This window comes from Poecile atricapillus, chromosome 7 (assembly GCF_030490865.1).
Source record: "Poecile atricapillus isolate bPoeAtr1 chromosome 7, bPoeAtr1.hap1, whole genome shotgun sequence".
In the NCBI taxonomy this organism is placed as follows: domain Eukaryota; kingdom Metazoa; phylum Chordata; class Aves; order Passeriformes; family Paridae; genus Poecile; species Poecile atricapillus.
Window position 1 is genome coordinate 30,680,424 of NC_081255.1, and position 22,206 is coordinate 30,702,629.

At 43.0% G+C, this 22,206-nt stretch overlaps 2 protein-coding genes across 5 annotated transcripts; both read right to left on the reverse strand.

The window, feature by feature from the left end:
- Nucleotides 1-322: 322 nt before the first annotated feature.
- TACSTD2 (tumor associated calcium signal transducer 2) lies at nt 323-1,724 on the reverse strand. Its single transcript, XM_058842946.1, has one exon. It carries the CDS (start codon nt 1,395-1,397, stop codon nt 468-470), a length of 930 nt encoding a protein of 309 aa, XP_058698929.1. The 5' UTR covers nt 1,398-1,724; the 3' UTR covers nt 323-467.
- A 2,775-nt stretch (nt 1,725-4,499) lies between these two features.
- On the reverse strand, nt 4,500-20,882 carry MYSM1 (Myb like, SWIRM and MPN domains 1). 4 transcript variants are annotated; one of them, XM_058842956.1, is made up of 20 exons: nt 20,777-20,882; nt 18,839-18,914; nt 18,552-18,622; nt 18,211-18,288; nt 18,056-18,082; nt 17,558-17,636; nt 16,944-17,042; nt 15,761-16,515; nt 14,800-14,930; nt 13,882-13,985; nt 12,898-12,975; nt 11,793-11,881; nt 11,419-11,473; nt 11,290-11,340; nt 10,410-10,484; nt 9,954-10,142; nt 9,636-9,684; nt 8,497-8,602; nt 8,325-8,382; nt 4,500-7,569 (listed from the first exon to the last, which is right to left on the reverse strand). In XM_058842956.1, exons 1-20 carry the CDS (start codon nt 20,833-20,835, stop codon nt 7,411-7,413), a joined length of 2,388 nt encoding a protein of 795 aa, XP_058698939.1. In that variant the 5' UTR covers nt 20,836-20,882; the 3' UTR covers nt 4,500-7,410. The 4 variants fall into 4 exon arrangements, 3 of the variants coding, with proteins under 3 accessions (XP_058698939.1, XP_058698938.1, XP_058698936.1); XM_058842955.1 differs by having other exon boundaries at nt 8,325-8,379; nt 9,636-9,768; XM_058842953.1 differs by having other exon boundaries at nt 9,636-9,768.
- Nucleotides 20,883-22,206: the final 1,324 nt, after the last annotated feature.

The window sequence follows — 22,206 nt, forward strand, 5'->3', positions numbered from 1 at the left end:
GTTCCAGAAACTATTTTTTTAGAAGACCCCATGAACTAAAAACAAACTGCATTTTAAAGAAGTCTACCAAGGGAAAAGCAGCAATATAGCCCAAATATGCTGAGGCAAGTGTTTTAATATCAGTAAGTAGATATACCAAGAACCCCACAGAGTATTTAAGTATTTAAGCAATCTGAGCCAGGCCTGCAGCAGGAGTGCAAGCATTCTGTGTTATGTTAACTAGACAGCTGTAACAGTTTTCTTACCCTCCAAAGTAGGAGTTATTTAAAATATTTAGGTAACTGACTCCCAAATTCATTTATACCCCAAAAATTTATTTGTACTAAACAAGAATAATTTAGAACAGCCACTGCACAAATTCCTGTAGGAACCAAGAGCTCCAAATCCATCACATATACGAAGTCTCTCTTTGTATTTTGTGCCTTTTTTCCCCCTTTTCTTCCTGTAGTTGCCTTTCTTCTATCAGTTCAGGGCATTTCTAAGCTTGGGGGTTTAATTTCCCTCATTTCTTTACACTCAAATTTCTTATATGTCCTTGTGCGCAGCCACCTGAGGATGAGCAGCACGGCAATGCCAATGCCAGCGGTGAGGAGCACCACGGTGACCACAGCACTAATGCCAGCTGCCAGCTGCCTCATGCAGAACTCTGGGGGCTTTTCATCCACATAGTAAATCCAGAGCTTTTCAATAGCCAGAGCATCTCCATTGACCGAGACAGTTAATTTACTGTTGGAATGAAACACGGAGTCATTGTTCACATCTTTTTCAAAGTAATAGGCCACATCAGCTATATCTACATCCCAGCTGGGTTTCTTGTTCTGGTCCAGGCGGATTTGGATGAGTGGAGGGTCGTACTTGATGGCTGCGATGTACTTGGGGTGCAGCTTGTACCTGTTCTCCAGCAGCTGTGTCAGGGCTTTTTCCACATCAGGAGCATTGAAGGCTTTGGAGCTTCTCTTGTGTGTCAGCTCAATGTAGATCCACCTTGTCCGCACCAGCTCGCTGCAGCTCAGGCTCCTGCCTCCCTTCTCGGTTCTCCGCACGCCCGCAGTGTTCACGCACCAGCAGGTGCTGGACTGGTTGCACTGCCTGGCTTTAAAGACACCACTGTCCTCGCAGTCGGGGTTGTAAACGCCATCACTGTCTGACACCCCGTGGGGAGGTCTCCAGAGGCGCTTCTCCTTCGGGGGGATCATTTCTGCCTTCATCAGGAAGCATTTAGAAGTCAGGGTTGAGCAGTCTACAGGGTGATCTGAACCTGCCAGCCTGCAGGTGCAGTTCCCGTGGCTGTCCTGGGCACACACTGCCCACTTGTTGGTTGCGCAGGTACAGCTGTCGTGAGCTGGTGAAGCGACTGCCAGAATCAAACCCAGCACAACCCCAAAAAGAGGCTCCATAGTGCAGGAGAAAAGCACAGAGAAAAGCCTGAGCGACAGCAAGCAGCATCCGAAGCTTTAATGCACTGATGGAGGCTGCTCCCTTTATTGATTCAAATCAGACCCACCAAACAGGTTCTTCTTCCAAAACAACTGGCATCTCCTTCCCAAATCCCAGTCAACAGCTTCCCAGCTCCCTGCTACTTCTCAGGGAGTGGCACCTGCCTCCAGCTGCCTCCCTCGCTCCTGCCTGATGAGGAAACAACAGAGAAGAGACAGCAGCCAGGCTCCTACCGTGGGCTTCCATTATGGATTAAAGACCAGCAGCTGGCCCTTCTCCTTCTTGAGACTTTGTATGGACTGTATGCAAATGGCTGCTTTTCTTCCAGCAAAGAAATCCAAATCTGGAAATCCCACTCCTCCACTTCATTCATGGTTGTTCCTTCATCTTTTACTGCACAGCATCTCTATCATTCCATTATCTAGATTCTTATCAGTTATGGACTTTCTACTTTCATAGCTTTATTAAACAATGCCTTTGGGAGTTTGATGGTTGCTGCCTGGAGCAGCTGCTGTTTCAAGAGGAACCACAGCTGACCAGGGTGAGGGCTGCTCTCAGCCTCATTTTCCAGCATGGAAAGCTTCTCTCCCACCTTTCCTTTGGTACATGCTCGTCCCAAGGCAGCACTAGGAATACTGATTTTCATGCTTATGAAAAGGTTACAAAGTTGTTAGTTATTTCTGAAGAAATTTTTAAATCTGAACCTTAATAATGCCTTTCACAGAACACTCCAGTGGCTTCCAAGTTTCCCAGCAATCTACAAACCTGTATTACCATTTCCACGTGCTTTGGCAGCAGCTGACAAACGTTTTCCAGTTTGCATTAAGTCAGTCCCATTCATCTGATTTGTCAAACCCTGTCAGACTCTTTATAATTTTGAGAGCAGTAATGACCACAGAGCAGGGTGTGCATGCACTCCCAGCCACGTGCCTTGCAGTCAGCTCCTGCCTGTGTGCTGCTTACCTGAGCACTGCCCCACTTCCAGCCTGGGCCAGCTCCTGCACTTGTGGCTCTGTGTGCACACTGGGAAGGACCCTGCCTGCCAGGGAGTATTCAGAACTCAGAGCAGGTGGGAAATCCACATGGAAATGGATGTAAATACCCTCTGCCAAAGCAGGACACAATCTGGATATTCCTTCAGGTAATAATAACTGCGCTTACCTTTCTTGGAAAATAATTGAGATCTACAGCTAAAACTATTATTAAAACTGCCAGGTAAGTCAATTTGTCATGTTGATGATTCTATAATAGTTTAGCAACTCTTTTCCCATTTCTAAATCATTCATTTACCCACACTATAATAATGTCTTTTTTTTTTAAATTTTCACATCCCTCCTTCAAAGTCAAAAACCATTTAACTATCACCTACCTCTTCATATCTTGTCTATATTTTATTCCACGTTATTTAAATGCCAAACGTGAAATATAGTTCAAAATAAAAGCGCACTTCTTCATTGACAATTTCTTTTGCTGGTGGATTTCCCCCTCTGTAAATAAGGAAGGAACAGACTTACTTTAAAGACAAGTTTTTCCAACTATATATATATTTGTATATATCCAACTACTTGTATATATTCATATATATATATAAAGTAATGCCTCTATGACACCAAAAAAAGTATTATTCCTTTTAATCCATGCTAAGCTGCAACACTACTACAAGAGTTAATTATTTAGAACAGCAGGCTGTAAAAGGAATAATCCTGTAGGAAATGTGGATTGCATTATTTCTTTAGTGATCTTTGCTTCCATGGAAACAATTTCTCAGCACAATTCTAAACCTTGTAAAAGTAGGGCAGTAGGTCTATGTAAAACAGCAATTAAACAGCCCGAATACTTTTATCTAGGCCATTAAATACTTTGTCCAGCATCACATGTGATTACAGTGTTCACTGGGACGTTAAACCAGCTACTTCCCGTGGGGATGGATGAAATCCCTTATCCCTCATTTCCTCAGGGGTGCACAGCACCAGCACAGCATCTCTCCCTCCCCACACAGACATTTGGGGTGCTCAGCTGTGCCACACCCCCGTTTTTGGGGTGCTCAGCTGTGCCACGTTCCCTTTTGGGGTGCTCAGCTGTGCCACAGCCCCCTTTTGGGGTGCACTGCCCTCCTCCACAGCCTCTCTTCCCCCTACACCCACCCAGTCCTCACGGCTCAGCCCTGCCCTGCAGAGCAAACTCTCTCCAGCACAGCAGGAAGGAATCCAATACAGAGCTGGAACCACACTCCAGGAGCAGATCTGGGGAGGGAATGTGGCTGATGGAAAGGGATCTGTTGGGCACTTCCATAGGGATGCTGAATGTGAGAAATCAGGCAGGTAGTGCAGTGTCTGTGTGAAACTAAGTCATGTAACTTTCTCACATGGGCCTGAGAAAGCGTGGCCTGAGAAATTGTGAGGAATTCAAACAGTCCTCAGGGAAGGAAAACAAACCTTTGCAGGTGTTGTTTGTCTCCTTGTCGTTTACTTGCAAGGAACAGTCGAGGGGTGTCATTCCTAGCTGTCCAGTGATGGTGATGTGTTGGTTTGATGACCAATGAAAGCTTTACCTTTTCAGACCTTCTAGGAACTGTCTATAAAAGAAGACCTGGAAGAATAAAAAGCCCTCTCTTTTGCAATTAAACCTGAGAGTGTGTGCTGTCACTATCGCTGTTCGCAATGCACTTTCAGGATGTGCCCACACAAACCCCTCACTGCTGATTCAGGACTGTGACACACATGTGGCCAGCACTGGGTACCAGCCCAGCCTCCCTGCCCCAGCACCACTGAAGCATCTTCTGAGGGAGACTTAAGCACAGGGGTGTAAAACAGTGATGGAAACAACTCCCTGGCGAGGCACTCCTGCCTGCAGTGTGCTCACTGGCCAGGAGTTTCCAGGCTCTCCCGGGAGAATTCTGCTCCAGCTCCGAACCGCTGCTGCAGCTGCTGGGACAAAGCTCCCTCTGCTGGAGCTGAGCTCTGCTCTGGCACTCGGTCACTGCCACCGACACGGAGCAAAGATATTCTGCATCCAGGCTCGGGGACAAGCAGCTGGTACAAACACAGACACATCCTCCAGGGTATATTGCATGTCCATCTTTATTAGTAGACTCTTGCCTATTATCAGTCAGAAATAGCAGAGAAGTAAGCAAAGGAAAAAAGTACTGAATATCAATGGCAACAGCATTAACTTTTTACTTGGTTATGGATTTTTTTCAACTGAATTGTTTAAGGAAAGTTAATTAGTTAAAGACAAATAAAAATAGGGATGTTTTCTCCCCTTGTACACAAGATCTGCACCCCTGTGAGGCAGCACTGCTGGTAACTGGGATAGCAAAACATGATTCACCCAACAAATGCCCATAGGGATAGTTGCTAGAAGTGACATCCTGGGGGGAGGGTTGTTTGGGTTTATTTTGTGTGGTTTTTGTTAATTTCTTTTTGAATTCCAATTTTAACTGTATCATTCTACTCACTACTCAACAATTTCTCATGTCCTGAGCAACAACTTGGTAAGGTGTAACACTGATCCTAAGGAAAGGAACAGCAGATTATTCTGCAGAGGTCCACTGAAACAAAGCCTGGATGAGGAGGAAAAGCTTTACAATAAAAAAATTTCATGCCTAAAATATGTTTGGTAGAACTGCTATATTAGTTAAACAGATATTTATTCCCTGGGAAGCATGCAACTTCCAAACTCATGTCATTAACCACTCAGTGAAACTGAATGATGAAAAGTAGATTAGTTTATTTTCTTACCCTGGCTCCTGTCAACAAAATCATTACTCAGCATCACAACTGTGCTCTTTCCAATTCCTCCAGAACTCTGTGTGCTAGACTGGATCTTGATGGTACAAGCATTGTATTTTCTCCCACAGCACCCTGCAACAAACACCTGGAGATCTGGAGCCTTTATGTGCATGTCAAAGGCTCAATCCTGCCCCACATCCTCAGAAAAATCAGTTAAAAAGTCTGGGTTACTCACAGGTTTCCTTATGTAACACCACTGTTAAATACAATAATACAACTGTGTTACTCTACCTCAGTGATCATTAAAAAGGGAAGCAGCCAGGACATTGTTATCACCACCTGGGTAATCCTGAGCCATCCCTAAAGGGCTGGAATTGTGTGTGGACAACGAGCAGTACCTACTTCATGGTGCTAGGACAATGGAGGTTCAAAATTCTCCTCCTAGCAGCTCTAATTAGAGCTGGCAGGACACTGATCCTGGGGGATTTTCCAGAATAACCTGTGTAAAACTGCAATCCAACTGATCCCCCTGACTGAGCAGGAGGAATGCTCTCCCACCTGGAGTGGAGCTTAGCCAGGACTCCAGGAATCCATGGTGGTGGTCAGGAAGCCCCACAGAGGAGAGCTTAGAGTAAATGCAGACTGAGTCAAGAGGCCAGAGAGAGCTGGATACACCAAGTGGTAAATTACACACAGCAGTGGGACCTGAACATAGAGAGAGCACACAACACCCACCAGCCCCTTTGAGCCCACAGCTCTTAAATGTGGGAAAATCACTGAGTTTCAAGGGCTAACATTTTCATCTGATCAGGTTCTGCTCCTTCCCCTTAGTGACAGAGACTCATGAGGCCTGATGAAAATATAACATTAACTTCTTGTAAAGGAGCTCCCTCCTTGGGATGCAATTCTATGATTTTAAAGCTTTTCAAACTCTTCATATAAACAAAAAGTTGAAACATATAAAATCTTAAAATTCCATTTATGTTATGTAGAACTATATATATACACACACATATTTTCTTAAAATAAAAATTGGGTCCACTCTCTCCCCTCTAGATATAAATTCAAAGTCTTGCTTGAGACTTTCAAATATATTTTAGACCTCTCAGAGAAACTCTGCCCAAGATAAACATGTGTAAATAGTAATACCTGTAGACAAGTCAAGTTTCCTTAGTATTTAGAAAGCAACATTTAAAGCACATTTTTTTCTAAAAAGATTCACAGTGATACAGCTCATGAAACATTTCCAAGTTGCAATCAGGAAACTTTTCAATCAAGATCAACCTGTGACTGATTTATCTAAATATATACCTGTTATATCATAACTGAGGAACTGGTATAAACAAGTGCTTTTCTATTGAACCATACATTATAGAGAAGACTGAATATAAAAGTGGGGATTTTTCTTCAAAAACACAAATCCTTTTCTGCTCATTGCACTCTGCTATCAATCAGGAGCTCTTGTTTCCATAGGAAACGGTGGCAATCAGAAGTGGACAAGCCACAATGATCTGGAGAACAACATAAAACCTTCCTGTAGAATGGAAGGTCAGAAAGAGGAAACCTGTAGTAAGACAGGAGCTATCATTTCCACTGGAAACAAGCACAGCCACTACTGAGAAGTCATGAAACTCATCAGCTTTTTCTCCCCAATATAGAAGCAGGATGGCAAAGAATGTGCCAGAAAGCTACTTGACCATCAGAATCAATGGGGAAAAGTAATAAGAAAAATAATAGCAAAAAAATAAATTGGGTGATGTATTTTGCTACAACTGGATGAAACTTCTTACTGGACATCAGTAAAGTCTGAGTTACAAAACTCTCATTTCAGTTAAGTTTCCCTTTTGTGAACTCGTTCAAACTTTCACTAAAGCAAAGGAATAAATTCATTCTGAGTTAGAGGTGCACTCATAGATAAAAACATTACAGAGAAAATTCCCAAACTGAAAGACTTGAGAGAGGACAAGCTCTCCTTGAAGACTGATGCACAGCATTCTTGACAGGGTGTCCTTCCCAAGCATCAGGCTGGTCAATCATTAACTCCATGGCCTCATTAGCATTAAGCATTCCTTGGCCCACAGGTCACAAACATTAGGAGTTTTTAAAGTCTTTTTAAACCACAACAATAAGATGACACTGGATTCTTAACAGTCACTATTAAAAGGAATAACAATTCTGAAAGAGTTGACATAATGGAGAGGAGGGGAAGAAATTAAAAAATGAAATCAAAAGTCCAAAGCCATCACACTGGCAATTTGTGTGAACATTCATTCTCACTTCCTTCAGCATTTTTTTCACTCTTGTATGTGGAAAGGAATAAGTTTTCTATCTGAGTCAAGAACTCTTCAGCAATGAGGCAGTTTGTTACCTTGCCCAAAGTCTTCCTCATGCACTCCAAAAGCTAGGCAAAAGAAAAGGAAATCTGTTTTAAATTGTCATTTACTCCCTCTTTTCTGTGATTAAGTATTGCAAAGATATATTTATTTATTTATTTATTTAGGATGAACACTACAAAAAGTTTTTGTATATTATAAATTGAAAAAGAACAAGATCTAAACCCAGGTCTTTAAAACCAATTACCCAACAACTAAACTTCAGAGTAACTTCTACCAACTCAAGTTTAGATATGTACTTTATAAGCAAAGATATATTGAGAGGAAACAAAAAAATTCCATGTGTGAAATTACTGTGTGAAAGTCTTCTGTTTATGTCTTTTACTTTGGGCAGAGTTTCTGTCTTGACTACACTGACTGGAAAATTAAAGCTCCTTCTTATCCATGAAAAACATGGCACAGCATTATTTTACTGATGGAATAAAGGATCAGGAAGGCCAAATCTGCTCCTGACACATGTGCAGGTCTTGACACTGAATGCACACAAAATGCTGAGGAGAGACCTGAGTAATTAATTGCCATGAATTCCTCTCCAAACTGACTGTCCAACCTGGTGTCTGCACATAACCACACCCCCACCTCCCTCAGAGGATCTTTACTTTCACTGTGTGGAAAGTAAATAAGCTGTGCCACAGAAATAATTTATTATCATTAATTTACATCTCTGACTTGTAAAAGTGTAACTCCAGGTGACTTCTGACATGAAACAGATTTGCATTTAAAAAGACATCTAACATAAAGAAGTTAAGAGAAGAAAACTTACTTTCTGCAAACAAGTCAGGTCAGAATCTCTGTGAAAAATTTTATCCATGGGGACACTGCTGTAGGAAGAAAAACAAACAGGAGTGCTGGAGAAAGCAGCCACAGGTCTTGACTATAGCAATAAATGTATAAAAATTCCAAGCTGGCTGTTTGTAACAAAAGTGGACACATACCTGTGGCAAAATCTGTATTTCTCTATTATCCACCTTGTTTTTTCAAATATTAATTCCCACTGAGGCTCCTCCAACATCTGTTCCATTTCAAATTTGTAGGGCAGGCCTGCAAACAATTGAAGATCATTATACAGTATTTCTGCTGTACTCCACTGTTTTTTTTCCTGTTTAGTTTAGGTGCAATCTCTTCCATCCCCAAAACTGTTCCTCATTTATTACTGACTGCAGAAGCCTGTAGTTCTGTTACTTGACAACATTAAGGAGGTTAAAGGATGACGTGTTTTGGATTCCAAATTTAATTCTGGTGGGAGTAGGAACAAATCTGTTCTGCTCCCTGCCCTTGCCAATTCCTATTCCATAAGGAAGGACACAGAATCTAAAACAAACCCAGAAATGGAAAAATGAATTGAGTGTTTCTAACTTAGTTGCACTTATGTTGTCTAAGAGTTATTAAATTAATAAAAAAGGTTTGGTTTTTCAGTATGAATGGGCTGCTGGTGAAGTGCTGACTATTGTTTTCAATTGCAAAGGAATTTTGCTCAGAAATTAAGAAATTCTTCTAGTTTACTGCAGGTGGGGGAAGAGAATTCTAGAAAATATTTTAAAAGGGCCATCAGAAGTTATGGCACATTTATTTGATCCTCTGACCATGTTACTCAAAAATTAAGGATTTCTGGCTACTATAGCAGCCAATTCTTTGCTATTTACTTCTGTCTCCTCGAGCAGAGATTCTGTTCAGAATGTTGTAACACAGCAAAGGCCAAGTAAGACATGGGAAACAGTTTCTAAGCTGTTCACATGGATTCTGCATGTAAATAACAGGGACCTGTGTCCCAACCCTTCCACTTCTTTCAGGAATTGTGGGAACTACTAACACAGAAGATCAATCTCATATGCATTTATATTTGTGTACTCCTGTCCTGATAGCAGGGACAACTCACAGATTTATTCTCCCAGTGAAACTCCTGGGTTTATCCAGCACATGTTACCACCATAAATGACACCATTTATATAATTCCATCATATTACCAATGTAAATACATAAATACAGATCTCTTGGGTTCAAAACCAGACATCTTCCCCATAACACCCAAAAGGAAAAGGAGAATTAAGACACTGGATTAAACAGGGGTACTTACGATAGGAACCGTCAGAACTGATCTCTTCACTAATGACCAGACAGGTGATCTGAGAATAGGGAAGAGGATTATTCCTGTTGTAAGGGCTTATGATCATCCCGATGAACATGGCACCACCCCTGGAGAAATAGCTCTAAAAAACACCAAAAACACCACATACAAAGATCCAGTCTTACCCAGAACAGCAGCGCTGTGAAACCTAAAGAACAACTCTAATGTCAGTCGATGCTGAGCTGATGAACGATGCATCGGTGCAATGGTGAATTCCCCTGTGAACAGCAGGAGGCCTCAGGGTGTTGTGGAGTGTGTTTGCTGTACCTGGTACTTAGCCTGGGTGTCGATGTCGCGGATGGAGGGGTTGGGCTCGAAGGCGGGGTGCGAGTGGTACCAGCCGATCACCTGGAAGCCCCTGGCTGCCAGCGACTCCGAGGCCTGGGTCTGGGACACCGGGTCCATCTCGCACTGCAGGCCCGTGCTCAGGCTGTTGCATGGCTCTGCTGCACACACCTGGGGAAAGAACCTCCAGCTGCATCAGTGCTAGGAACCTCCAACACTTACAGAAAACTTCCAGAGTTTTACGAGTCCTTTATCAGATCTTCCTCATGATGCAGTTGACACTTGAATGTAAGTGTAATCAAGATTACAGTAATGAATTTCAACTTTAATATATTTAATTAGTTGCCTTTTAAAAATAAGCTGCATCTATTCAAATTATAACTATGATCATTTCAGTTTTAGTATTATAGAGAAGATGTGAAAAGACAAAACACTTACTTCCACAATTTTATTGGCTTCAGAGTACCTTCCACCAAGCAGCCCAATCACTTCTGCCAGCGACACGTGAGAGTGCTGGAATGACATCAAACAAGTAGGAAAGTCCAAGTTGTGGGATTCCTCATAAGTCAGTGACTTCTCAAGGATATGTAGAAAAAAAACTCAAGACTCTCAAATTCCCAGTACTTCCATTTAAAGCAAACAGAAAAGATTAAATTTTCCCATTATAGACACACCACAGATGTAGTGCAAGGGTGCAACACTTCCATACACGAGGCAATGCTAGCTTCAAAAACTGCAGCCTGGGCAGTGCTGAACAACTGCACACATTTTGATATTCTTGAAAAAACCCACACATTGCTTTGCAAACGCAAAATCAATTCCCAGACTGGGAGAAAATGAAGCCATAGATTTCAGAAGGGCAGTCTGTTACAGAAAGTAGCTTTAAGCAAATTAGATTTAAAGTATGACAGAGAGTAGTAAGTAGTAAAGCTCTCAGTAAAGCAGCAAAGCTCTTATTAGTTTTTCTAGGTCAATAGTTGTACATTAAAGCACAATACAAACCCCATTCATTTTAGGGGCTTGATTTAATACTAGATTCTCACTTCTAGGTCTGACTGGAAAGAATCACAGAATGGTTTAGGTTGGAATAAACCTTAATGATTATCTCATTATCCCCCCTGTCATGGGCAGGGGCACCTTCCATTAGAAGAGGTTGCTCAGAGCTCCACCCAACCTGGCCTTGAACACTTCCAAGGATGGGGCAGCCACAGCTTCTCTGTTTTATTTTCTTGGTCTTGTTATGTTGCTCATTGAAAAAAATAACCAAACCCACAGCATACCCATCACAGCTTTTTGAAAGACAAAACTTAATGCTCACCAAATCCATTATTAAAAGTGCTTCGGAAGACACTTTCACCTGAAAGGGTTCCTGAAATCATAAACACAATAATAAGAAAAGTAACCCAAGCAACGGAGCCTTCTTGGTAATTCACTCAGAGGTACATACCTGCTTTTCTTCCGTGAACAAACAGCATGGTATCAGCTGAAAGGGATCAAAGGAACTATAAAATGAAAGAAAATTTCTCTAAAGATGTAGGACAGTCAGGAAACTTTTCAAGTTTCCCACTGTCTCCTTGGCAGAGGAGGAATAACCTTGTTTTCTTCACTGGATTTTCTCAGCCCACATTATGATGACTTCCACCAAATACAGAAATGTCACTTCCCACACTCCTGAATTCCAACACAGAACATCTCAAATGCATCCCTGCTATTTCAGACCAGGATACATATTAATGCTGTGCAGGGTTCCAGCCTGACACTACACAGGACATTTGTTCCATTTCTAGCAGATCTATGTTTGAACACGATGCAATCAAATACCTTTTGATTTGTCTTGAACCCTTAGAAGATTTTGCAGGTTTCAGTTTTTCTTCCTCTCTCCTTCTTGCTAATTCTTCAGCTGAGAGATGCTGAAAAGAGTTTTTTAAAAATAGAATCAATGTCTGAAGTGCTTCTTCAGCCCTGATTGCAAAACCAGCCCAGAATAAGTTCTTGATATCCCTGCCCTCTTAACATAATTTGTGTATTACAAGATTACTCAAGACAAGAGGCAACAGCCATGGCAGAACCAAGCAGTGTGGAAGGAATGACAATCTGAGATCAAGTCCACAAGGTGCCTGATAAGAGACTTCTCTCACTCTCCAAATCACTCCAATTCAGTAAAATCATAGCCCACATCACAAACCAGGTGTAAATCCAGGTGTGATTATCTGCCATTACTAACCATGGCCCGAATTTATCATGCCCCCTCCTTAGGGATGAATGTTTTCAACCTCTATGTCCATCCCAACATGTATTTTGAATTTTTAACCCACAGTTACTCAAAACTAGGTATGACATGATACTGTTATGGAAGTAATTGTTACAGGCTTTCTATATAGGAAAATTGAATGTTTACAGTTCTTCACTTTCCATGTAATTTGTAATTGTAGGAACAGACATGTATTTTCTTTCCAATTCTCCCATAAAATATTTAACCTTGTATGAATTTTTTAAGCACTTAATAAACCACAGTATTACTGGGGATATTGCTAGTAGCAGAATTATTATTAGGAACTCATTATCACCTGCATAATGAGCACAAGGAAATCATACAGGACTGAAGAAATAACATTTAAATGTTATTCTCCCATCCCCTACCGTTACCCTAAAGGCAGTTAACTGAAAGCAACCGGTCACGAAATCTCCTATGAGACAAGGCAAAGAGTTTTATGGGTATAAAACCCCTGTGCAAACCCCAAATGCAGCTGTATTTATCAGCATGAAGATGCACACCAGCTGCTGCAGTACTTTCAAATTACGCTTCCACAAGAAAGGTTAAGTCCCTATGACACAACAGTTCCCTTGTCTGCTTGATGCAACAGCACCTGCCAGAAATTAGCAAGAATTGATGAATTAAGGTAAGTTTAAAACACAGGAGGGTTACCTCAAATGTCTGTCCTTCCAAATCCTTTGCATCACACCAGTTTCCCCAAGGGTCCCGCACTCGCCGTCTTCTTGTGCGCTGAGGCAAGAAACCACCATCAGTCAAAGCTCTTACCCCAAAAAACTGCATTTCCTTCATCTAGGCAGCCATAATGACATTGTCCAAAAGGCCACTGCCCCAGGAATGGTGCTGACACTCCAACATGTTCCCAGAAAATACAGAACACCCTGGATTTCTGTAGTGTTGAGTAGTTCACAATCTGTCATGAATTATCATCAGGAAAGTTTCGGGGGTTTAAGGCTGTAGAGCCTGTCAGTGTTCCATGGAATATCAGCACCACTGACAGCAACAGGGCATTGGTATCCAGCTCTGAATTAATGCTCAGACAACACACAAAGCTATAAACTCGGTGTGTTTACATTTAGTGTATGCTACAGTTCTTTACATTTTAATTCATCATTTTTAAAGTGGGATTGATTTAATTTTCCTCTCATCAACTGATTTACCTTGCTGTGAAGTACTTAAAAATGCTACATTAAGTGTGAATATAAAAATTAACTCTGGTAATCCTTGGTAATTCACGCAGTTATGAGTTACTTCTGAATTTAATTGTGTGCATAGGGCTCTCAGTAAGCCATAGCATATACCTACTGTATTTCACAATTGAAATGAACCCAACTTAATCACACACCACAATGCACTTCACTATTTTGTAAAATAATAAATATTTTGTGAAAAAATAAATTATGGAGAGGTGGGGAGGAGAGAGTTCAGGCTGCAGGGGAAGGCCCACAAGACAGCTGGAGTAAAGCACCTGAACATGTGAGCGTGTGAGAGAATTCTGCTCCAAGACTGCCACCTGAATCACAGAGCACTCTAAGGAAACTGCAACCTGAGTGAGAGGAGAAATTCCCTGAGGTGCCCTGGCATGCAAATGCAAGCTGGGAGGATTTTCCCCTTGGTTGTGCTGCCCCGGGGCTGTACCATGGACTGCAGGCGCTGGGCCAGCTGATAGGCTTCCACCGTGTCCTTGCCCTCCCTGCAGCGGCTCCGGTCGGCGGGCTGGGGGCGGTTGTACACGGCCTGTTCTGCAGGACACACAGCAACAATTCCCGTGGCAGCAGAGCTCAGCACTGCCACACACACAGGAATGACATGGCTAACTGACAACAGCAAATGGCACAGGGAGAAAGCAACCAAAACCCCCACAGTTAAGGCATCTCTTGCTAATCGTAATTCTGAATGATGATGTAGCCCTCTCCCACTACACTTTTAAAGCAAAAATTCCTTCTTGTTAATTAATTTTTAGTTTACTTCAGACAAAATGTAATTGCAGAGCTTTGCTCCTCTCCTAGGTAACTGTCACTCACCTTTGGACCAAAATTTATTCAGAGCTGCTAAATCAACATCAAGTTACAGGTACATATACACTTTTAACAGGTCACCTAATTTTAACACTTGAATTATTTAAAAACTAGCCCTGAGGATGAAGGCATTGGTGTTTATTTAGGGAATAGTTATAAATCAGTGTGGGAAAAGAAACAACTACTTGAATTCTGCCTAATAAGAAGGAGGGCAAAATTTCAAGCACAGCTGGTATCAGGACACACAAAAAAGCATAAAACAAAACAAACATTCCACCAACTGGTGTGTGGTTAAACATGAGGAAAAGGAAATAAAAAGAAAAATAGAAGGTTTTGTGTGAGCCCCAAATTCCTAATCCTGTTAATAGGTTACAAGCTCCTCTATATTTCCAAGGTTATGAGAGAATCTGCTCGGAAGGTCCCTCCTAGCAAGGATGAATGTGCATTCTCTGTGTGAGCAGCACACCCTAACGCTGGGCAGTCCCTCAGCATTGCAGCAGAAGAGGCTCTTTAGTGACTTTCACAGAAATATCTTTACCACAGCCAAAGTTGATTGCTCCTATCAGCTCCAGGTACGTGTGGATCCGCCCGATGCAGTTGACGTCCCCGCAGTTCTTCAGACCTGGGCGCACTGAGGTCTTGTTCAGGTATTTGGGTTTACATCTCTCCCTGAAACAAAGCACAACACCTGGTCAAAGAGCAGAACAAACCATGAGGGGATGAAGGAATTCGGTGACTTTAACTGAGGACCTGTTTTCACTCTCTATGCATTTATTCTTTCCTTTAAACTGATACTGAATCTTCTCAGTTCAACACCTCTCTGGTGTAGAATGGAATTTTAGTCTCTCTTTGCAACGAGGAGCTGTCAGAGCATAAGACAACTGAGTGATAACAGAGTTAAACTCAATAAATCTTTCTACTTCTAAGCAAACACAAACCAAAACTAGCAAGCAAATTATTTTAAGCCTCCTAAAGGCCACTACAGTACCTTACACTGATTTTTTGGAGATGGAATATAAAATATTCAAGTGTACAAGCACCACTCCAAATGGATTCTTAATCTGAGGCATTCTTTTGGTCTACATTATTTGCTCTAGCACAGATTACTACCTCTTGCTGCCCTTCTGTAAAGGCAGGGCTATAGAATTAATGCTACCGGTTATTTTAAGGAACCATTTATTAAAACCATTCTTACGTATAGGATGGCAAAAATGGCAAGAAAATAGCACAGCCAAAATAAATGCAGCCTGTTCTAGTACAGGACATTCATTTTCTTAATGCTTCAAAGTGTTTTCATTGCTCAGCTTCCAGAATGCCAGTGAAAAAATCAGGAAGATGCAAAAGAAGCATTAATAATGAATGCTCTTCACTGGCAAGCTACCACAGAATTAATTTCACTCTATTCAGAAGTAGGCTATTAGTGCTAAGTAGCACTTTAACTACATCAGACCAGGACATCTTAATCACTTATTTCAGTAAAAGAAATTAATGCATCTCACCACTGATCCAAAATGTAATTCCTGATTTTCAAATAACGCTCTGGTGTTTTGGCCTGGCGCCCTTCAAAGAATTCGGGAATAGCCTGCTTTTCTTCTTCTAGAATGATGCTTCTGTCAACCTCCACTTCTTTTTCAGGTGGCTTCAGCTCCTCTGCTTCCTCTTGATGATCTTCATCCACTTGGCAGAGAGAAGGAAAAAGCAATCCATTATCAGACAGGTCACTTGGTTCCTCACGGAGCTCCTGATCGGTTCCTTGTGCAGTCCCATGACATGTGACTGGTCCACCTTGATCAGCTTTCTCAACAAAATTATTGTACTGCTGGTAATCCAAATTCACAGATTTATCCCCATTCAGGTGCTGGGAACACGTTGCTGCCACAGCAGGAAATACCAGTGCATCCACTGTCTCTGGCCTGGTGTGCTGAGCATCTTCTTTAGGCAAAGCAGTTGCAGAACTGTGGCCAGCAGATGAAAAACTTTGTTCCACTGCTTTTGTTTTTTCAACTGGACTTTTTGGGACACCAGATAATTCAGATTTTCCTGTTTCTTGCTGAAAGGCAGGAGTGAGTAGTTCATCCATGTCATCAGTTATGTCCACTTCCTCATCATCTGACAGCTTTTCGATTTTTACTGCGTTCAGGTTGGGGTCTGCACGGCCTCTCAAGACTCCAGCTTCCACCTTTATCCCATCTTCCATGGGAAGGCTGCTCCCACACTGACTTTGCTCTTCTTTTTCTGAATCACCATTTTTTGCCTTAGGAAAATATAAAACACTTTTAGGAGGGAAAAACAAACAAAACCACTTCCAGTACAAAAACCCTAGAAAGTTTCTAGAAAGTTTTATTTCTTCTTAAAGCCATGAAATCTCAAATGAGGCTGAAGCTAAAACTACAACACACAGCAAAAAAGAGCTGTGTAGTAGAAAACCAGGATTTTCAGGCTAACAACCAACAGTGTAAGGGACCACAATTATACTCCATTTATTGTTTAGTTATACCAGCAATAAAAACAGTGGTCACTCTAGGAATTTGAAATCAGGTCTGACTTCACACTTAAATCTGCAAATAAGGATATTCCATTTCTGTGAATATGGGAATGATCAAAGTACCTGTTTTGACATATTAAAACCAAGCTACCCATTTGCAAACACCTTTTTGCCAGCTCCAGGGATGCTCCATTTACCTTGTTCCTGAAGTACTGGCGAGCATAGCTCTTAACCTGCAGAACAGTTCGAGTGCCGATCAATTTGGCAATTTTCGTCCACCTGCGGCCAAATTTCACCTGAAACAGGAAAGCACATGGAAGTGACCCAAACTCTGACATCCCAGACATGGCACTGCATGTATCAAATGAGTTCAAAACCTCATTACTCATGAAAACACACAAACAGTATAGGAAACCCATGGTAAAGAACCTCACTATTTATTTATGTTCTACCAAGAAGGAAACTGCATCCAATAGTAAGAATTATTGTTACTCTTCACTAAAGGTATCTTCTTCACATATTTCAAGTACTCTGCTGCCTACTATCCCAAGGAATCCTTGTGCTTGGCAAAGCAAACCCTTTTACAACTGGCACAACCATATAACCTCTGCAGACCTTACAACAGTAAAGGATTTTACTTTATCACCTGATTTGCCTTCAGAACACACTATATTTCTCATAGTTAATGCATCATTGTGATTGTACAACATGCTCATTCATGTCAACTACTTTACTGTTCAAGATAAACTCATTAATTCCATTTAAAATACTATCTGTCTATCTATATATATATGTATATAAACAAACTCACCAGTCCTTGTTCAAACAGCTCTTTTTCCTCTGGTGTCCACTTCAAGGAGCAGCCAGGTGATTTTGTAGGTGAACGCACCCTGGGAATGCAGGAAGCAGAAATCAGGGCTTTCCCAAATCCAGATATTCTCCAGTCACTCAAGGCACCTTCTGACAGGAGGACTATTCCCCATCTTTGGCAAAACTCAAAGTATTGCTCTAAACATGAATGTGACTCATAAATAAAATACTGAGAATCACATCAGCTTCTCAATTATGACGGAAGATTCAAGGCAACTCAATATTCATCAGTGACCAAGGCATAGAAATACATCAAAGGAGGCAACACAAAAGTTCAGGTAAAAAGGCAACTAGAATTAACTATTTTTTATCAGAAGGACCACTGTGCTACCAAAAACTCCCCCAAAGCCTGGTTTGATCTAGCCTCTTGTTACACACAGCAATATTTTTTCCTGTCACCACACTTAAAAACGCAATTCAATTGTTAAAATGTACGTACATGACTTTTCCAGTTTTCTTATGTGGGCTGCAAACACAAGAATGAAAATAAAAATTAATAATTGTGCTGCTGGTGTCTATCCAGCAATAACCTTATTTCAGAAGGACTTTTCATTTCTAGTCAGCTAACTTAAGAATTTTTCCCAGAGATCTTACCTTTTCATAGATCTTTTCTCTACTTCCTTTTGGTTGAGCCATATTTTTTCAGAAAGCGATTTATTAGATAAATAATATCTGCAACAGTCATTAAGTAAGCTTTCAAAGAAGCAGAGATATTTGTACTTGTGAGAATTTTAATAATCAAATTAATTACACTGCTTCAGGATTACCCAGATGTAGAAACAAATAATGAAGTTTCTACAGCAGGATTTCTGCAATCTACCTAGGTGACAGGGCTTCAGTCACCTTAGAAGGAAAGATTTGTCCAGTTCTTTTGGAAATAGGAGGATTTTTGGCATTCCACAGGAAAACATGAAACCAAATCAGAAAAAGGATACTCTTCTTCCAGCAACATCTTCTCAATGACAGCCCTGTTTTCTTCACTAATGCTGCTGTCCAGTGTCCAGGGCTGCAAACAACAAAAATACATTTTAATATCTGAATTCTGTCACACTGTACTTGAGTACTGACAATAAATAGTTTCTAAAAGTAAGGAAGAAGCACTGGTTAAAAATGTAAAATAGCATGTACATGGATGGAGGAGAGAATATAGAAGCTCTGATAACCTCACTACAAGGTTAAAAAAAATGATTAAAACAATGATTTTGATTAAAAAAATACTTACAAGACTGTTCCCAGTTCTCCAAGATGAATCGAGATAGTGATCCTGCAGCAGGCTTGATGCTGTGTTTTCATGATCTCTGAAAGAGATTCCAGGGTTCAGAACCATTTTTAATATTGAATGTCATTGAGTTGTATTATCACCACTTAACACTTCTACATCTCACCCCCAACAATGTAAAAGCATTTTCTTGTAAAGGCAAACTGCTTTTCCCGCTGAGGAGAGCTTCTACTTGCACCAGGTTTAATAGAATCCTGTCAACAGGGCTGTTAGAACCATAGAATAAAATCCTGGAATGGTTTGGATGGAAAATCATCTCATTCCAACCCCTACCATGGACAGAGACATCTCCCACCAGATTAAGTTGCTCCAAGCCCTGCCCAACCTGGCTAGGGCTCACCACCCTTACAGGGAAGAGCTTCTTCCCAATAGTTAATTTCATGTTCATACAGACTTCAACCAGTTTATATTTAATCTTTTCTGTAAATAACTACTAATTAGAGGTTTGTCATTGATTAACTTCATTGATCAACTACCTTTTATTTTCATGCAGCATAAGATCATCTTAATAATTAGTATAATTACTTGCTTTCAAAAATCTTTACTTCCAGAACATTCAGTCTAAAGACTAGCCCTATATTCCCTGCAGTGTTACTAAATTAATCTCACCTACTGCTCTGAACTGCTTTGTGCAGTACTTCAAACATCTCTTTATAGGATAAAGGACCAGGATGAGTCTCCATGTCCAGAGATCAGTACAACTCCTGCTTCTTTATGAGTGTACCCAGGAGAAGGTGGGATCAAGAGCTCCCATGGCCAGCAGCCAGTGTGCAGCAGTGGCAGGGGCTACCTGGGGCAGTGTGTCTCTGGTACAAACCTCTCCTTCTCTCCCAGCACCTGCAAGTGCTTGATTTAAGGCATTACAGTCACTGCCTGCTCACTTCAGCATCCCTTATCTGTGAGTTTGCTGAAGCCCAGAAAGCCAATAGAATCCTGGGCTGCATCAAAAACAACATGGCCAGCAAGGCTTTGCTCTGGTGAGACCTCACCTGGAGTGAGGTGCTGCATCCAGCTCTGAGGTCCCCAACATGAGAAGGCCATGGAAGTGTTTGAGCAAGTCCAAGATGTTGATAAGAGCACTGGAGCACCTCCCTTACAAAGACAGGCTGGGAGAGCTGGGGCTGCTCAGCCTGGAGAAGAGAAGGTTGTGTGGAGACCTGATAATAAACTTCCACTATCTGAAAGGGCTACAGGGAAGCTGGAGAGGGACTCTGCAGGAACTGTAGTGATAAGACAAGGACTAATGAGTGTCAATTGAAAAATGGAAAAATTAAGTTAGATATTAGGAAGAAATTCTTTACTTGAGGATGGTAATGCCCTGGTACAGGTTGCCCAGGGAGATTGTGAATGCCCCAGCCCTGGCAGCGTTCAAAGCCAGCTTTAATAAAGCCTTGAACAATTTGATCGAGTGGGAGATATCCCTGTTCATGGCAGAGAGTTGGGATTAGAAGATCTTTAAGGTCACTTCCAATCGTTAACATTCTATGAGCCCGTTTTCTGCACCTCGCTCCAGGTGTTCAGCTTTCTGAGCCTCCCTGCCTCCGCGAGCTCCCTGACACAGTTACACAACCCGGCACCTTCTCCATGGGTATTTTAAGGATTCTCCCAGCAGCCTCGCAGCGCTGTTCCGGGCTCTGGGGGATCCCATGAGGCGGTTCCGCGTTCTCTTCACACCAGCGCTATCACATCCCCGTCCTCAGTGCCCTTCTCGACGATGCCCCTTCTCCACGGGCACTCCGTGACACTCCAAGGTCTCTCCCGGGAAGCGCCCGGCCCGGGCCGCCCCCCCAGGAGCGGCTCTCCCCTCACGACCCCCGCCCGCCGCGGGGGGACGGGGCGCGTTTGCCCAGCCGCAGCGGGACCCTGGAGCCCCTCACTCACCCCGGCGCGGCCGCAGGGTCCCCCTCGATGTCCACCTCGGGCTCCTCCGCCGCCGCCATGACAGCGGGCCCGGCGCTATCGCGGGAAGGGGCGGGCCCGGCGCCGCGGAGATAGGCGGGAGCAGCGCCCGAGGAGCGGCCGCGGCGGAGGCGGAGATGGCGCTGGGGTAGGCGGAGCGCGGAGCGGCTGGGGCGGGCGGCGAGCTGAGGGACAGGGCCTGGCCGTGAGGAGACGTGGTCGGGAGCTGGGGGGCATGGCCGAGAGCTGAGGGATCATGGCCGGACTGAGGGGATATGGTGGGGCCGTGAGGGGACATGGCCGGGAGCTGAGGGGACGCGGCCGGGAGCTGAGGGGACAGGGCCGGGAGCTGAGGGGACAGGGCCGGGAGCTGAGGGGACAGGGCCGGGAGCTGAGGGGACATGGCCGGAGCTGAGGGGACAGGGCCGGAGCTGAGGGGACACGGCCGGGAGCTGAGGGGACAGGGCCGGGAGCTGAGGGGACAGGGCCGGGAGCTGAGAGGACATGGCTGGGCTGAGAGCGAAGGGGAAAGGGGTGACAGGCGGGGTTTGAGGGGGAGTGCGGGAGACGGCAAAGGAAGGCTGGAGCACAGGCTGGTGAGGGACACCCTCAGAGATGTGTGCGGGTCTGGGCCTCTCACTGTAGGAAGGACATAAAGGGCCTGAAGCACAGGTGTGATGAGTGGCTGGGGGGGCTCAGCCTGGAGAAAAGGAGACTCAGGGGGGACATTTTTTCTCTCCACAACTCCCTGTCGGGAGGGCGAGCAGGGTGGGGGGGTCGGCTCAGCTCCCAGGGAATAAGGGACAGAACAAGAGGAAGCAGCCTCAGGTAGCACCAGGGGAGGTTTAGATTGACTGTTAGGAAAAGGTTGTTCTGAAAAGAGGTGATTAAACATTAGAACACCCTGCCCGGGTTGGTGGTGGAGTCCCCATCCCTGGAGGTGGTACTCAGTGCTCTGGTTGACAAGGTCACAGGTTGGACTTGATGGTCTTGGAGGTCTTTCCCATCCTAAATGGTTCTGTGATTCTCTGAGCCTGTGTGCCTGTGTCTCTGAAATTCGTGGTCCTGTCTGTTCCTTCACCAGGACATTGTAAGGGTCAAGTTAAAGTGTTTCATTGATAAGAAAAAATCAATTTGAGTCTCATGCATTCTTAAATCTGTGTTTCATTTCTCAAGAGGTGTTTGGGTGTTTGTGGTAACTTGTCTTGTAATCTGAAGGGAAGTGTAAGGATTGATTATCATTATATAGGAAGTAATCCCAGAGAACTTTCTGTTGACTCAAAGTGTTTCTGTTTATATTTGTGTTGTTGTCTCAATACAAATACTTAGAACCAAGAAACTCTGTTGCAACCTTTTTATTCTCTATATTTTATCTTTGTGCTGGAATGAAAGTGAAATTAATAAATGGCAAA

Excerpts from the sequence above, each read along its gene's own strand:
- TACSTD2 (XM_058842946.1), bottom strand. The coding sequence starts at position 1,397 with ATGGAGCCTCTTTTTGGGGTTGTGCTGGGTTTGATTCTGGCAGTCGCT.
- MYSM1 (XM_058842953.1), bottom strand. The coding sequence starts at position 20,835 with ATGGCGGCGGCGGAGGAGCCCGAGGTGGACATCGAGGGGGACCCTGCG. Across the intron at positions 10,143-10,409 it reads AAGCCAATAAAATTGTGGAA|GTGTGTGCAGCAGAGCCATG; the intron begins GTAAGTGTTTTG and ends TTCTTTCCCCAG. Across the intron at positions 7,570-8,324 it reads ACCTGACTTGTTTGCAGAAA|CTTTTGGAGTGCATGAGGAA; the intron begins GTAAGTTTTCTT and ends TCTTTTGCCTAG.